Source organism: Hemiscyllium ocellatum, chromosome 48, assembly GCF_020745735.1.
Source record: "Hemiscyllium ocellatum isolate sHemOce1 chromosome 48, sHemOce1.pat.X.cur, whole genome shotgun sequence".
In the NCBI taxonomy this organism is placed as follows: domain Eukaryota; kingdom Metazoa; phylum Chordata; class Chondrichthyes; order Orectolobiformes; family Hemiscylliidae; genus Hemiscyllium; species Hemiscyllium ocellatum.
This window is the reverse complement of record NC_083448.1, coordinates 11,202,224-11,219,736: the sequence shown is the minus strand read 5'-3', so window position 1 is coordinate 11,219,736 and position 17,513 is coordinate 11,202,224. Positions and strand designations below refer to the sequence as shown.

The window sequence follows — 17,513 nt, the reverse complement described above, 5'->3', positions numbered from 1 at the left end:
GAAAGCATTTGTTTTTGGCACTTGAAAAACTGAGTTGATGAATTGTTGACAAATAACATTTAACTGAACAAAAATAAATGACTGAAACACTGTACAGCTGTGCACCAGGACTGAAAAGCAAAAGCTTGCACTTGTACAGCATTTTCTGAATGCTTAGGTTATTCCCTGTGCTTTACAGCCATTGAAGCACTTCTGACCTCATTGTTACAAGATGTATATTCCTGTATGTACAGCAAGCTTCCACAAACAGCAGTTAAATAAGTGAGAAGCAAATCTGTTTCAGTAATCTTGCTTGAGGAATAAAGATTTGAAATTATTGTTTGAAGAAGCGGAATTCTTGACTTCAAATCCTACCATGGGATGTTTCATGTTTACTGAAGACAAACAATGTTTCCTTCAAATAAGTTCTCAAAAAGGTGATTCCTCTGATAGTACAGCACTTGCACAGTTTGCTGCAGGAGTGTAAGACTAGATTATGTCTGATAGTTTTTGGAATGGAACTTGTGACTGGAAGGTGACATTGCTGCCAGTGAGTGAGGAGTGAAATCACATGGCTGTCTGACTACAAATTGAGAGCTCAGATTAAAAATAGATAGGTGAAGTTGAATTGCAGAAGCTCAGCACAAACATTGAAGTAAGATTATGATTTGGGGTAAATACCAGAAGGTCATAAGTGGATTGATTTTTGAAGATTATACTTTGCTTGGAATTTGCCAAAATGCCAAAAATATTTTTCAAAGATACAAACTCATTTGCAAAAGTCACAAGAAAGAAATGAGAGATGTGCCCAGTTCCTTGGCTTACCTGTTCAAGGACGTTGTGCATCGGAATTATGTTCTGTTTTTCATCATCAATCATGAGACATGAGAATCGCTGTATAGGCCAGCATTCATGTCTAGTCCCCAGTTGCCCTGAGTGGTGAGCTACCTTCTTGTACCACTGCTATCTCTGTGCTGCAGGTTGACCCTCAATGTTGTCGGGGAAGGAATTCCCAGATTTTGACTCAGCGACAGTAAAGAAACAGCGATATACTTCTAAGTCAAGATGATGGTGGCTTGGGGGGTATCTTGGTGGTTTTTCCATGTATCTGCTGCCCTTGGCCTTCTGGATGGAAGAGGTCATGTGTTTGGAAGGTGATGTTGAATGTTCTTGGATAAATTCCTGTAGTGTATCTTGTAGATAATGAACATTGCTGCAATTGAGCAATGGTGGTAGAGGAATTATGTTGATGTGGTGTCAGTCAAACCCACTGCTTTGTCCTGGATGGTGTCAAGCTTCCTCAGTCTTGTTTGAGCTGCACCCGTCCATGCAACTGGGCAGCATTTCAGTCTCCCAGTTGACTTGTGCATTGCAGAAGGAGAACCAGGAGGCGAGTTCCTCACTGCAGTATTCTTGGCTTCTGACCTGTTGTTGTAGCCAATGTGTTTATGTGGTGAGTCCAGTTGAGTTTCTGGTCACTGATAGCTCCAAGGATGTTGATAGTGATTAAAGCACCATCAAATGTCAAAAGGCGAGGTTGCTTCTTATTACAGATGGTCATTGCTTGGTATTTGTATGGCATGCATGATACTTGGCACTTCTCAGCCCAAACCTGTATATCGTCCAGATATTGTTGCCTTTCAACACAGACTGCTTCAATCCCCGAAGGAGTCGTGAGTGGTGCTGAACACGATGCGATATTTGGCAGTCATCCCACTTCTGACCTGATGATGGTCAAAAGGTCTTTGATGAAGCAGTTGAAGATGGTTGGGACAAGGATACAACCATGGGTAACTTGTGCAGAGATCTCCTGGAGCTGAGATGACTGGGCTCCAAAAATCACAACCATCTTCCGATGTGTTAAGTATGACTCCAACCACCTTGACATCAAGGCCGCATTTGACTGAGTGTGACATCCCATTGATTCCAGTCTTGAGACCTTGATGTCATGGGTAATCTCTTTTAACTCACCTCTGGAATTCAGCCCTTTTGTCCATGTTTGAATCAAAGCTGTAATGAGGTGAGGAATTGATTGGCGCTGGCAGAACCCAAATTGAGCATGACTGAGAACCTTATTGTGAAGCAAATGCTGTTGATGACACTTTCCATGACCTCATTGATGATTGAGAGGAGAGTGATGGGGCACTAATTTACTAGGTTAGATTTGTCCAGCTTTTTGTATACAGGATATATCTGGACAATTCTCCACATTGGTGCATAGATGCCAGTGCTGTAGCTGTAAGAAGAGCTTGTCTTGGAGAGCAGCAATTCCTGGAGCACAAATATTATTGCCGGCATGTTGTCAGAGTCCATAGACTTGGCCGTATCCAGTTTATCCAATAATTTCTTGGTCTCATATGAAGCGAATTAAATTCGCTGAAGATAGGTATCTGTAAAGTTGAGGACCACTTGAGGAGGCTGAGATGAATCACTCACTTGGCATTTGGAGTCATAGAGATGGACAGCACGGAAACAGGCCTTCGGTCCAACCCATCCATGCCGACCAGATATCCCAACCCAATCTAGTCCCATTGCCAGCACCTGGTCCATATCCCTCCAAAACCTTCCTATTCATATACCCATCAAAATGCCTTTTAAATGTTGCAATTGTACTAGCCTCCACCACTTCCTCTGGCAGCTCATTCCATTCACGTACCACTCTCTGCGTGAAAAAGCTACCCCTTAGGTCCCTTTCATATCTTTCCCCTCTCACCCTAAACCTATGCCCTCGAGTTCTGGGCTTCCTCACCCCAGGGAAAAGACTTTGTCTATTTATCCTATCCATGCCCCTCAAAATTTTATAAACCTCTATAAGGTCACCCCTCAGCCTCTGACGCTCCAGGGAAAACAGCCCCAGCCTATTCAGCTTCTCCCCATAGCTCAAATCCTCCAACTCTGACAACATCCTTGTAAATCTTTTCTGAACCCTTTCAGGTTTCACAACATCTTTCCAACAGGAAGGAGATCAGAATGGCACGCAACATTCCACCAGTGGCCTAACTAATGTCCTGTACAACCGAAAACAATTTCTGGTTGAAGGTCACTGCAAATGCTTCAGTGTTGTTTGTTACTCTGATGTGTTGAGGATGGGGTTGTTTGTGGAGCCTCCTCCTCCTCCAGTGTGTTGTTTAACCATCCATCACCATTCAATTGGATGTGGTAGGATGCACAGCTGAGAGCTGATCCTTTGGTTGTGGAATAGCTTAGCTCGGTCTGTTATTTGCTGCTTATGCTGTTTTGTATGTAAGTAGTCATTTTTAGTAGCTTCACCCTCAATTATGTCCACTGCTGGTCCTGGCATGCCCTCCTGCATTTTCCATTCAACCAGGGGTGATCCCCTAGCTTGCTGGTAACAGTTGAATGAGGGATATGAGGTTACAGATTGTGTGGGAGTACAATTCTACTGTTGATGGCCCACAGTACCTCATGGAGCCCAATCTTGAGTTGCTAGTTCAATTCAAAGTCTGTCCCATTCAGCACAGAGATAGGGCTACACAACACAATGGAAAATTGTGAAGACAGGACTCTCTGCAGAAGGACTGTGTGGTGGTGACTCCTACCAATGCTTCATGCATTTGTCATTCTCGTGCATTTGCAGCAGACCGATTGGTAAGGATGAGGTGAGAAGTGTTTTTCCTTCTTCTTGGTTCCCTCACCACCTGGTGCAGACCCAGTGTCACAGCTATGTCCTTTAGGAGCCAACCAGCTCAATCAGTCATGCTGCTGCCAATCCACTGTTGGTGGTGGACGTTGATATCTCCCGTGCACTCTACATTTTGAGCCTTTGTTATCCTCAGTGCTGCCTCCAAGTCTTGTTCAACCTGGAGGAGTCCTGATTCAGTAGCCGAAGGAGGATGGTAACCAGCAGGAGGCTTCCGATCCATGTTTAACCTGAATCTGTGTGACTTTGTGGGGTTCTCCTCGGGCAACTCCCTCCTGACTGTTAACCACTGTGCTATCATCTCTGCTGAGCCAGGCGTGCCGATGGGACAGGACATTTCCAGGGATGGTGGTGGTGGTGCCTGGGACATTGTAAGGTATGATTCCATGAGTATGAAAGTGTTAGGCAGTTGCTTAACTAGTCTGTGAGACAACTTTCCTAATTTTTGGCACTAGCTCTTAGTTGTTTATAAGAAGGACTTTGCAGGGTCAATAGGGCTGTTTCTGCTGTTGTATTTTCCATTGAATTATGTTGTTTCACGTTGATGTTTTGGCAAGACTTTGAGATTGAATTTTAGGTAGCCACAGAACGTCAGTCCTTTATCAAGGAGGGAGTCATCAACAGCAGCAGAATTGTATTCCAGCATAATCTGCTACCTCATGGCCCAGCGTATCCCTCACTCAACCATGACCATGACTCTCTTCCAGAAGGGCTTATGCCCGAAACGTCGATTCTCCTGCTCCTTGGATGCTGCCTGACCTACTGCGCTTTTCCAGCAACACATTTTTCAGCCATGACCATCAAGCCCAGGGGTCAGCCCTGATTCAGTGGAGAGTCCAAGGAAGGAGGTTACACTGCTTGCTATTTTCTGCTGCACAGCTGGTTTATTTATGAGAGAAATCTGGAGTGAACAGAATTTAGATTGCATGCCCTGTGAGGGCAGTGCTTGAATAACTGACCACTTTTAATCAGAACTTTTAATTGAAGAGAACATGTAAGTGTAGAATCACAGGAGATGAATGAGGTTCTCAATGAATATTTCTTCTCTGTGTTTACCATGGAGAAAGGCATGAAGACTCGGGAACTTAGGGAATTCATGGTGATGTCTTGGGGACAGTCCATATCACATTGGAGGAGGATTGGGATGTATTAGAATGTATGAGGGTGGATAAGGCTCTTAACCCTGACCAGATATATCCAAGAGAAAAAAATTGCAAGGGCCCTAACTGATATTTTTGCATCAACTTTAGCCATGGATGATGTCCCAGAAGACTGGATAGTGAATGTGCCATTATTCAAGAGGGGCTGCAGAGAAAAGCCTGGGAACTCTAGGACAATAAGCTTAACATCTGTGGTGGGTAAGGTGTTTGAGAAGATTCTGAGGGATAAGGTTTACATACAGAGAAGGTAGGATGCATATGGAATAAGCTTCCAACAGAAGTGGTTGAGGTGGGTACATTAACAACACTTAAAAAGCATTTGGACAAGTAGATGGATAGGAAATGTTTAGAAGGATATGGGCCAAGTGCAGAGAAATGGGATCCGCATGGATGGACATTATGGTTGACATGAACCAGTCAGGGCCATGGGGCCTGTCTCCACACTGTAGGACGCTATGATTGTAACTGGCACATCTGTTCATTGCTGCACCTCAGTTGGAATCAGCTCTGGCTGAAAGTGGGCAACAAAGTGCATCGTTGAAGCCTCCTTTGAGTACACAGTCAAGGCTGATAGTTGAATGCAGTATCAGGGAAATACTGCACTGTTATAAGTTAAATGTGGTAGTTGCTGGACACGAAGATGATCCAGAGTGAACATACCTATAGCAACTATTTTCATGAATGGGCATCGGTTTCAGTTGTGATACCCAGAGTGGCACAGAAAGGGGCAGACCTTACTAGCATCAATAAAGAGAAACAAATAGAATTGGTGAGGAGAGAGGGGGGAGAATAACAAGAAGGCCCAATTAATGGCTGCTTAAATGAATATGCATGGGTTTTGGAGCAAAATAAGTGAATTAATGGCACTGACAGAAGTTAATGGGTATGGTCTTACGGCTGTTACAGAACCATAGTTATGAAGAGAACAAAACCGGGCATTTAATATTTGTAACTAAGTGTCTTTTCAAAAGGATAGTCAAGAAAGAAAACCAGGTTGTGGGTAGGTTAGTTAGTCTGAGATGGAAAAAATTATAATACTAAGAAATAGTCCTGGATTGGAAAGCTAGTAACCATTTGGGTGGAGTTAAGAAATGACAATGGGGAGAATTGAGTGGTGGGAGTGGTCTGTTACTCCTTTATTGAAGCTATATTTTAGGACAGACTGAAAAATCAGGAGATGATGAGGTCTTGTAAGAAAGGCAGTGTAGTACATTCATCTTGAGGGATTTTAATCTTCGTGGAGATTGTGAAAATCAAGTTGACAGAGGTACCAGTGAGAAATTCATGGAGATTATTTGGAACAGTTTCTGGTCATAATATGTGGTGAATCCAACCAAGGATTGGGTCAAGTAATATGGAATCAGGCAGATTTAATAAATGATGCCGGAGTAAAAGATGTTTTGGGAAACATTGACCATAAAATGTAAAATTTAACTTTCATTTTGAGACTTGCATCTGAAACAACTGTGTTAGACTTAGATAAGAGTAATTACATTTGATTGAGGGTGGAGTGATTGGAGGAGACTTGGAAAGGCAATGAGCAGAAAAGCTAGTTGAGCATTAATGATTTTAACTACATTACCAGCAGCAATTGTGCCTTCAACTGCCTAAGTCCTCAGCTCTGCAATTTCCTTCCTAAATATCTCTACTTCTCCATCCTTTTGACCTCCTGAAAGCTGATGCAGATATTTGCAGGAAATCAGTGCTAACTGAGAGAAGACAGAGAGTTGTGATAAGAAGGGCATTTTCAGGATGACAACCGGTAACCAATGAGGTGCCATAGAGATCAGTGCTAGGCTCACAGTTCTTTACAACATATATTAATGATGTTGAAGAAAGTGAATACACAGTCGCCTAGTTTGCAGGTAACACAACAAAAAGTGCAAAGGCAAGTCGTGAGAATGACAAAGAGTCTGCAGAGGGTTATAGACCAATAACGTTTATGGGCAGAACTTGTCACATGAAATATAATGTGGGGAAATGTGTATTCCTGCACTTGGGCATGAAGACTAAAAGAGCTGTTTATCACTTAAATGGAGAGAAACTGTAGATAGCTGCAGCACAAATGGCATTGTCTCTTTGAGGTCTTTTTCACAAGTTACCATCCAAGTTCAGCAGGTGATAGGAAAGGCAGATGGAACATTGGCCTTCATTTCAAAGGGAATGGAGTACAAAAATGAGCACCTCTTCATAAAATTATACAAGGCACTCTGCAGCCCATGCTTCGAATAACGTGAAGAGTTTTGGCTTCCTCATCTAAGGAAAGATACTCCGGTACTCCAGAAATTCACTAGGTTGATTCTGGGTCTGGAGGGATTTTCTGATGAGGAGTGGTTGAGTAAGTTGGCCCTTTGCTGATTGGAGTTCAGCAAAATAAGAGGCACCCTTGTTGAAACCTGCACGATACTTGGAAGCATGACAGAGTCTGAAATACTGAGAGGTACTTTCCCTTTCTGCAAGAGACTAGTACCAGAGGGCATTATCTCAGAGTGAAGGATTGCACATTTAAGTCAGAGATAAGGAGGAATTTCTTCTTTCAGGATAGTGAATCTATGGAATTCGTCACCATTGAGAACTGACAGGCTTGGCCATTTAAATTATTCACCGCTGCGATAGACAGATTTTGTAATCAGCATGCAATTTAAGGGTTATAGGGAAAGACGGAAAAGTGAAGTTGAAGATTATCAAATCACATATGATCTTATTGAATGAAGACACAATGGGCTGAATGGCCTCCTTCTGCTCCCATGTCTTATGGATGTACTGTCTTTCACAAGAGAACTTATATTGAGGCCCTTGCTACCTCCTCAAATGGAATATATGAAGAAGAGCAGGGCGTTTTCACCAGTATCTCAACTAACTTGAGTAAAACGAATGATCTGGACACGTATCATCCCGCTGATTTGAGAGCTTGGTGTAGACAAATTGACTTTTGCATTAAACAATGGCTGCATCTTAACAAGTGCTGAATTGTGTCTGAGACACGTGAGAAACTGGGTTTGTGAATAGGGCTTGAAAACTATTACGATATTTGAATTGTATCAATTGACTGATGTTTTCCTTCTATCCCATCCAGGGTGCCATCCTCACCACTATGTTAGCAACACGGAACTTTTCAGGTAGGTTTCATTGAAATTCTTTGTTTTGAAAGTAATTTTCTTATTAATCCCACAGTGAGATGTCACTGGAAAGTTTGAAGTTGACATGAATTGCAGGTGTTTGATGCATTTGCCACCTCACCAGTGCATTCAACCAGCTTTATCATGGTTTGCAGATGAAGTTTGATGACAAAACAAGCAGCTGAAAAATTTGGGAGGGGAACTTGGCTCATTTGTCGTCTGTATAACGCACCAAATAATTAGTTTTTACAAGAGATAAAAAAAATAGCTGCCCCGTGAAAACCCAGTGGAAGTCGTCACACATCATAGAAACCGGAATAATACAGTCAAAGTGGAACCTAAAGCTTGTTGCATTGAACATATTCCAAGTTTTTTGTCATGGGAAATTGGAAGGTGCTTCACTACTGGATAAGATAATGGATGATATGGTGTAGCCTCAAGCCCAGTTGTGTGCCTCTCCCGACTCCTTGATCTCCTTATATCAAAACCGTAAGTAACTGAACTTGAATCAACACGAAAATGCAGTTTCCATGGAGAAGAAAATGGCACATGACAGCAACATTGATTTAATAATATTCTTCTCTTCCCTGCCTTAAGGGGTGATCTCTTGTTCTTAAACAGTTCCAACTCATTTTTGTTGTCCCCTTAATACGTGTAGTGAACAGAAATCTGTTGATCTTAGACTTCAGGTTTACAATTGACCCAGCAGTAACTTCATTTGTGGAAGTGATGTCGAAACTAGTACTACCCTTGACTTGGAAAATATTTTGCTAACGTCTCCTGTAAAGTGTGTCTCTCTAACCACTAGACTCTACCCACATTCCAAGACACTTTGAATAGTTTCTCTCTAACTTTCTATCAGTTGCCTTTAACAATGTGAAGATATAAACCAAATCGCCTCTTATCCTTCTCACTTCCCTGAGGACCATCTGTAGTCTGTATAATATTCTCATAATGTAACCTTTTTGAGTCCACCTTTTAGTTTGTAAATAAATGCGAGGGATAGAGAGTTGGGAAAGTTTTAGGACAGAATTCTCGAGAATTGGCTTCAGATAGCTGAAAGGCCTACAACTTCTGCAAGAATTGCTTTGGCAAAAGTGGTGCACCAGTGGCCAAAAACTGAGAAACAGACTCTTTGAGATGGGATACTGCGTTCGATGGGTATGGAAGTCATGTGGGTGAGGCATGCAAAGGAGGGGGATGAATTTCAGACCAAGTGATTGATATTCAGCAACCTAGAGGAAGTGTCTTTGTCATGTTATGAACCTGGCTAATGTTAGGACTGTATAAGTCAGATACCAGAATGAAATCTGCTTTGACAGTCAAATTTTGTTTTTCGTGAAATTAAAATGAGATTTTTCACTAAAACAGACACACAAGGTGCTGATTTGATTTGAGCTATAAAGCAGGTGTCAATTGCACAAAAGAAATAAAAATGAAATGAAACAAATAATGTATCTCAGCATATCTCGACAGTTGCAAAGAATTTCAAGTACACAGTGATGTAATATCTCATCCACTCTCTAACTTAAAAAAAAGAGTTATTTCCCTTTCCTATCAAATTTGACTTAAGTGCTTTTTCTTTGCTTCCTTCCTGTGAGCTGTGAATTCTCATCTAACTGGGAGCTTAGACTTCCTCAGCTTTCAACGACTAATGCATTTTTAAAACCAAACGTTCCTGGTCTATAAGTTGCACAAACAGTCCTTTTTGCATTAATTTATTTCCTAATTAGTATGAACACTCTCCTTTTTTTTTAGAAGAGACTGTCCTGGCATCTACCTTTAGCCAAGTGTTCTTTCAACTGCCCAAAAACTTTTCCAATCCCTGGGTTTTTCTAAACTAAAATTAATGCTTGATTATTCTAAACCCAGCAGCAAGCTCATATCTTTTAACATCATCTTTGTCCTCTATAAGTCCCTCCAGAATAATCAAGTTTCAGGAGGACTTCAGTCATCTACTCTCTGACACATACCTGATTAAAATCATGGTTTTAGAAAGACTGACTCATTTATTACTAACCCTTCACAAACCTCGACTGGCATCTAGATGCCACACAGTTGAAATCCACATTTCAGGAAAATCGTATTAATATCTCTGAATCATAAGCTTTTGGCCACTGTTGTCCTAGTTTATAGCTGCATCTTCAGTGTACACATTTTGCTTCATGCTTCTTTTTTTCTCAGTTTACATCCTTTGTGTAGTAAATAGTCTTGCTTTAAACAGTGCCATACCTCAGAATGTACGACTTGCATACAAATTCTTTAATTCTCTAATTGCTTCCAGTAACATGAAATATTTTGACCAAATGCTTCCAGAAATTCAATTTATTTTTCAACTGAATTGAAAGTCAGCTGTAGGATTTTGACTTTGCTGTTGTCGCATTTGTTAACTGCTTGTCGTGTCACTGAGACTGTGTTGGCAGATCCCTGCACCAAGGGTTGCTGTGCACAACTTGATATGTTAAAACAAATGTGCATTGATTTGAAGTCAGCTCGAAGAAGTGTAAGCCTCCCATGATATTACTGATCATGCATTATCCACCACTTCCCTTTCATGTTTCACAGCCATGCACTTTAAATAAATCTGAGGTTGGAAAACAGAGCAATATAGACATCAGTCATTTTCATACAGCAAAAGCAGTCAAGCCTATTCAGTCAAATTGCATCATTCAATTCATCTTGTTGCAACAGCCTGAATTCACCCTGTCTCATTTGTTACATTTCAACCGTTTGTTCACTTTCAAAGCAATGCACACTGTAAGTCACACATAAACCTTGGCAAAGCCACATCCTTTTTCCTTTCTTTTAATGATTCATGTTTTCTCAGTTTTACTTTGTTATCTTGTAGTCTGTGTGTATATTTAGCAAGTATTAGAGATAATGCAGATATAGCTGTTTTTTTTCCCATCTCATTTATGGGATGTGGGAGTTGCTGGTAAGACGAGAACTTGTTGCCTATCCTTATCTGCTCTCATTCATCACATCCAGTCAATGTCTATTCAAGTCTCTGCACCTTTTGATTAGAAGTCATGTAGAGCAGAAGTCTCATCTTCTTGCAGTTTTGGTGGTTTATGCTTCATTCTGTTATTCCATTTAATTATTGAGTCTGAAGTCTGTTGTGTATTCCTCTCAGCTGGGCTGCCCAGATCTGTTGCCAGAAGCCCCCTGTCCTTCCCTCCAATCCACAGCGAAGGAGGAATTCCAGAGGCTCCTCTATGCTCATGCTTGTTTGTGAAATTTATGACCTGGTTCATGTCAGACTGTGTACACCCAAAGTCCAAGCCGCAGTTACAAGTTTTGTTTTATTAACTGCTAAATTACATTTGTAAATGTCCTTGAGAGTTTGTGTTCCATCTGCTGGAACCATTGCAGTGGTGGCTCCATACCTACAATGATTGAGCAACCTTGGAGTAATTGAGTGGCTTACAAGACTATTTTGGAGGTTAGACGTGAATCACATTCTCATCATAATTGAGAGTCAGCCATATTTCTGTGGGTCTGGAATTGCAAAGAGGCCAGGTCACACGTTACTGGAAGTTTCTTTCACAAAGGTCGTCACTGAAGCAGGTTTTTAAATGATAATTGAGAAGTGACATGGTCTTCATCATTAATAACTATTTGTTATTTCATACCTTATTTCATTCACTGCACTAACGTTAGGATTTGACCTTAAGTCTCTGTTATTAACCCAGGTCTCAGATCATGTGTTCCATCGCCAATTATGCTACCATTCCCTGAAGCCCAAAATATACACTCCCCATCACCCAAAAAGTAGGCAAGGAAGAACATTCAGATCTGAAAGCCAGTAATTGCCGGGCAAGTCATTTGGAATTTCAATTTGTTTAGTTAACAGAGAGAAGACCTTCCTGCTCCAATGTAACAGATGGTTTCAGTCCATTTATCCATGTTTTTATACAAATTATGAGGGAAACCAATGAACCTTGAGAAACTGTTGTTTTTTGGGTCTAGATATTTTCTTGAAAGAAAGTGAGCAACTTCCAATGATGAACAATGAAAGCAATAAATAGAACACTTTTCAGAGCAGGGTTGCAGTTGTTTGCTTGTAAAGTTAGTCAAATTTGTTCTATGTATGCATTTCCTGAGAGTTTGTTGCTGGTAGATATCTAAAAGTTCACAATTCTCTTCACTTGATAGGATTGTGCTTTGCATTTAGCCTGATTGAAATTTCAGAAGGAAAGTCAACTTCCTGGTGGTCTGCTGCAGATTAAATCTGAATAAGCTATTCACTATATTGTTTTCCTGTTTCCTGTGGAAATCACTGATCAGCTCTGCTTATGATTTAACTGACAGCGTATTTCAAAATTAGGTCCCCAAGGAATAAGAAGGGTCTCCGTCGAATCGTGTGCCATTTTGAAGGGGACCACTCTGGGGCTATCTTTCACAGGTGGTATCTGGCTTGTAGAATTTAGATAGTTGCTTCAAATCAGTCAAACCCTGTGGGCTCAGTTTGAGAAATCCTTTGATCCATTATAAATGAATCCAATCTTGAACCATTCCTGCATGCATATAATTCCACGTGCAGTGGTCAACGGTGGGGGCAAGTTCGGATTCTTCGGTAAGAAAAGATCTCCACTGATTTAAGATGCACAATAGGATTCAAGAGAGGTTGATATAGATATGCGGCACAGTTTTCCACCTCGAGTTAATTGAGTATGTGGTCAAGCTGTGCTGAATGTGTTTTGCTGACATTGCTTGCTTTCTTTTTATTCCCGCCAACAGTGGGCAGACAGACCACTGCGCCAGCTACAATGACAGCTGCCGCCAGCGCGACTGTTGGTCTCGTTGAACAAGGTAGACGTGTGCGGGCAGACACTGCAGGTGGAGGGCATGCTCAGAACTAATGCTCTGCTTTCTTAACTTGTGAACGTATCCTACTTTGTGTATTTGTTGTCTGGATATTTCAATCCCATTTTAACTGGCTGAGCAGCAGGGAGAAGCTTTGGGTGAATTTTCTTAAACATCAAAAATCAGATCAGGAAGTTCGATTTAAGACACTTGACCGAGTAGGCACCAATTTAAAGGAAGCTAATTTGTGACTGAGGTAACTTGAGGTCAGCTTTGATATGCTTGCAAAAGCCAACTTGAGCTAAACCATTAACGTACAATCAGTAGTTCTTCCGAGTGGCTCAAGTTGTTTCCACTAAATTAATTTTCCATCTAAAAGTACTGTCACAAAGTTTGTACTTGTAAAGCCAGCATATTATTGTTGGTTAACTTGTCTGTGCCAATTCCACTGATATGGTGCCTTAATGGACAATTCCAAAACTGAGCCGTTGAAATGGTTGTCTTGTGTGCAGTGAAGCCTGGATTGTAATGTCCATTTGCTGTAATCATTTTGGTTTCCATGTTTTTGACCCTGATTGGCCCTTCAAGTGTCTGTGTTGTTTGGTGCAGTCTATTTTGTATGCTCTTGTCTTGCACAATTGTGCAATGTTTTTTGTATCCTGTTGTTAGCACTGTTGCTATAGCCAGAGCCAAGTCAAGTCTGGGTTTGAATCATTGAAAAGTCAGTTTAGTGTCTTCAGTTTATTTTGCATTTGAAGTCTGATCATCTAAAATATTGAACAAGACTATTTGACATTGGCAAATGGCATCTTGGGAACAAACCTTCAAATCAGTTTCTCAAAGAGCAATAGCAATAGAAGGACATGTCGAGATGATCCAGATTTCAGTAAACTTTGTGTTTGCAGTGCTGCCTGTCCAACTCCTAGTTGGACCTTAAGGAATTGGGCATCAAGTCACAAGGGCACTCTTTCAAACTCCTGAACTCACCATCACATTCTAGATGAGTACACTCATATCATTTAACCTAGAAAGTCTGTGTCCCTCCACAAATCTTTGCTGGCTTAAAATCTTGCCTCCACCGTATAATCTGAGTTCAGGCAGAACAGTGATTGAGGTGCTGTCATGGATTTGTTCATGAGAGAAGTGAATGGTGAGCCTGGGTCCCTGAAGTTGGCTGACTGACCCAGGAATCCCATCTCTCTCCTCCAATGTAGACGTTATGTGTGGGCATTACACGGTGTCAGATTTAGACAGTACTTCAGGATATGAGAGTTGTCCCCTTAGGAAAGAAAGAGAGAACATATTTGGTCAGATAGTGGGGCGCGAGCAACAATTGTACATCATGGGGATGATAGTATAGTGTGAAGATAATTGTTTTGTCCAGGGAAAGTTACACAGTTGTAGTCAAAGACTGAGCTCAAAACCAACTTGCATGAAGTAATTAAACGTGACCAATTATGTGAATGAGAACATTTTTTGGGACCACTGAGATTGTTTTGGTGAAATGCTCAGTCAGAGTTCAAGTCCTGAAAATCGTTCCACATTCCTGAAGTGTAAAAATAATGTATTTTGTTATCCTTTAAGCTGTGTACTCTTGTCCAATAACTGTCCAGAGGCTTTGTCGAGGGAGAACTATGTAAAAATGAACTGATTTGTTTATCCTTAACTGATGCAAGTAAGAGTTGTAGTGGGCTAGTCTGAGTTTCAGCTTTGGTATAGAAAGCCATTGAGGCAGCTTTCCTGATGAAACATTTGCCCAAAACGAACTCAAATTGTTTGCACAGTGAGATGGGCGAGCTGGGGGAGGGAGAGGGAGAGAAGAGGAGAGAGGTTAGTTTATATGGAGAGGGAAAAGGCGAGTTTGCCTTTTGTGATCATGTTGCTTCAGTTTGTCAGTGGCTGTGCTTGCACTTTTGGAAAATGAATGCTGCATGCTGGAAAGAATAAAGCCATGTGCATGCGAAAACGGGGCTTGCTTGCTCTGTTTTATTGTGTATCGTGAGGTTATTTCTTCCTATCACATTGTTCTCATGGCATTGGGATGAGTTGCATGTGTGTTGGTGGTTCGACAATACAAAAGCCCTCTTTCCAGGATTACCCATGCTGGTGGACAGTCCGCTTTGAGATCTTGGTGGAATTGCTGTCCTAGAGTGGCTTTAATGGAAACAGCAGACTGCTTCACATTGATTGGTGCTGTGGTTGAGTGTGTTGACTTGCATAAGTTGCCACTGAGAGCACTCTAAATTCATTCTGAAATCATTCTTCACTATTTTCTTGTGAGGACAGCAAGCAACCTCTGTCATCATTCTGTTTATACAGACCGGTGACTGACCACCATGAACCAACCGTGCAGTCCATCTGAGCTGTGAATGAACTTTCCAAACTTTGCCTTTTGAAGAAATTGTTGCTCTTTTATTGATCTGCACTTCACACCAACATAACTTCTTAACTGAGGTCAGCATCTTGCAGCCCTCCTGTCAGACCAGCTGAACTCTTAAAACTGCCATCCCTCTGGGGAAAAAAAAGTACAGATGTTTCCTGCATCCCTCAATCCTCACCTCTTGTTCTCCACCCTGACATCCAGCAAACCAAATAACCAAATGATATTGGCAGCTCTCATCTCCAACGATCCAACTCAAATCAATCTCTCCAACTCCCAGCCCAAACATTCAGGTAAATAGAGACATAATGCATCAGCTGCATTGAATGTGGTGCTGCAGGCAGAAAGATGTAAACATGAGAACAAGGAATCCTGAGAGATACTGAATGCTGAGAAACTGTTGAAAACTATTGGATTTAAAAGCATGATCCTGCAGCATGGTGCATTTGTCCTCCTTGCAAGTAATAAGATGATGGTGGCCATTTGCTCCAAGTCTGTTCTAGTGTTGGAGTTGGTCCATCTTGCTTGTTAATTTTTCCGTTAAAGTTTCCCTTATCAAAAAGTATCACGATGCAAGTAAATTGATTTAACCTAAGGCCCCTAACTCATCTCCAAAACATTTGGAAGGCCTTTTTTGATCTTTGTTTGAAGGGACGTCAGCATTGTTTTGTTTCCGTCATACATATTCAAGACATCGGAGCATGGTAATGACATTGTTTACTTGATTTGATCCCTTGACGCTTTTTTTGTGGCCAGATGCTCTGCAGACATCTCCAGTCAGGCGATGTCGATTCAGGGGAGCGGTTGTCCTGAGAGCTGCCAAGGATTGCAAGTTTTACTTGTTTAGAGCATGGTGATTAAGGGACGACTGTGAATTAAGTTGATGTAATGTTTCAATTGCATTGGAAGCTGTGCTCCAGTCAGATAGGTGTAAACACGGATTGCATGGACATCCTTTGAACTGTTAAAAACTGGCCACTATTTGATTTAATTTCTTGTCTTTCTCTTTTGAATCTTCTGTCTCCTTGACTCCACCTCTACTTACGCAAGGTAAGGAGGGCTCTAATCAGAGCTTCTTTGCCATTCCAACCAAACTCTGCAGTTGTTCTGCTAATGTTGATTTGTTTCGACCTAACCTTTATCATTTTATTTCTTCCTTACGCTCTAAGACACATTGATGATGTAAAAGATGTGTACAATGGAAGCAGTTTTTTTTTCTGAAACCCGTTCATGAGTTTAGTTTAAGGTTTATACAGTTTCTAACAATGTGTACTTGTTTCTCCATGTGTGAGACCTACCTGATGCAGACTGAAAATATTATCTGGTTTGAAGTCTTTGTGGTCATTTGAAAGCAGAAAAATAATGTTTGATGTTTGGCTGAAAGTTTATTTCTTTTGACACAGTGAATTTGAACTTGTCAGTGCAACAGAGGCCATCTTTGGTTGTGTCTAAAAGCAGCTGGTGAGAACTATTAGCAAATTAGCCATTATGTGCAAGGTTCTTGTATTTTCTTTAAAGGCCTGGCTGGATTGGATTCAGCATTCACTCGGTGTTGCCCGAATGGTTGGTCTTTCATTTCTATCATGGATACAATGAGGCATCCTCTTCATGCCAACATCCATTCGAACAGTCTCACACTGAGTTCGTCCCTCATCTCTTTTACTCCCAGTTTTATGTCTGGATTGGTGCTATCTACTGTTGAAACCATGAAGTGGGAAAGTTTCATCGATTGTTTTCAATTTCAGTCCTTCTCTTGCTTTCACCTTGTCTATCTCTAATCCTTGCCTTCCTTGTCGTGATATCTGTTTTCCATTTCTGAAGACGGCCTTTATTGTAATCTTTACTCCAAATTCACCGATTCACACACTTTCCTCAACTACATGTTCTCACACCCTGCTTCCTGTGAAGATTCCATTCTTTCTCCACATTCATCCATCTCTGTTACTTCTATTCTGATGACACTGCTTTCCACACTACAATTTGTGCTATGCCTTCCTTTTACTTCCTTAGCAGGGAGAAGATCTCTATCCAGCATAGCTGGCAAGGGTCTCCACTGTGTGCAGTTTGGTTTGCTCTCACCTCTTCCTGTTCTCCCAAATGCATGATCATGCTTTGTTTGGTCCTTTGGTCCTCTGCATTCAGCAGATCAGCAAAGACCATATCGACCAGCTCCAGTGTGCTGCAGCCACCAAACACATCTAACCCAGTCTTCCCCTTTGAGCATTGAGCACAAGGCGAGACCCTCTTCAGCACCCTGCTCCACCCTGACCCTCCTTGCCTTGCAATAGCACTTTTCTGTGCAAGCTCGGAAGATGCTTTACCTGCCCTTTCACCTCCCCTCTTCTCAATGTTCTTTTTTCCAAGCACTCCTTCCAAGTTCACAGAATTGATGTGAATTTCTTTCAACC

At 41.4% G+C, this 17,513-nt stretch overlaps 1 protein-coding gene across 50 annotated transcripts in view; it reads left to right on the top strand.

The window, feature by feature from the left end:
* Window positions 1–17,513, top strand: part of LOC132836823 (calcium/calmodulin-dependent protein kinase type II subunit beta) — a 262,349-nt gene that overhangs the window by 155,863 nt on the left and 88,973 nt on the right. For 18 of the 50 annotated variants that reach the window (XM_060856338.1, XM_060856313.1, XM_060856332.1 and 15 more), the window contains exons 12-13: window positions 7,877–7,919; window positions 12,660–12,731. In XM_060856338.1, the coding sequence (XP_060712321.1) occupies window positions 7,877–7,919; window positions 12,660–12,731 (115 nt within the window). Of the gene's footprint in view, window positions 1–7,876; window positions 7,920–12,659; window positions 12,759–17,513 lie in introns of all 50 variants that reach the window. The other 32 variants (XM_060856339.1, XM_060856314.1, XM_060856331.1 and 29 more) reach the window with 2 other exon arrangements.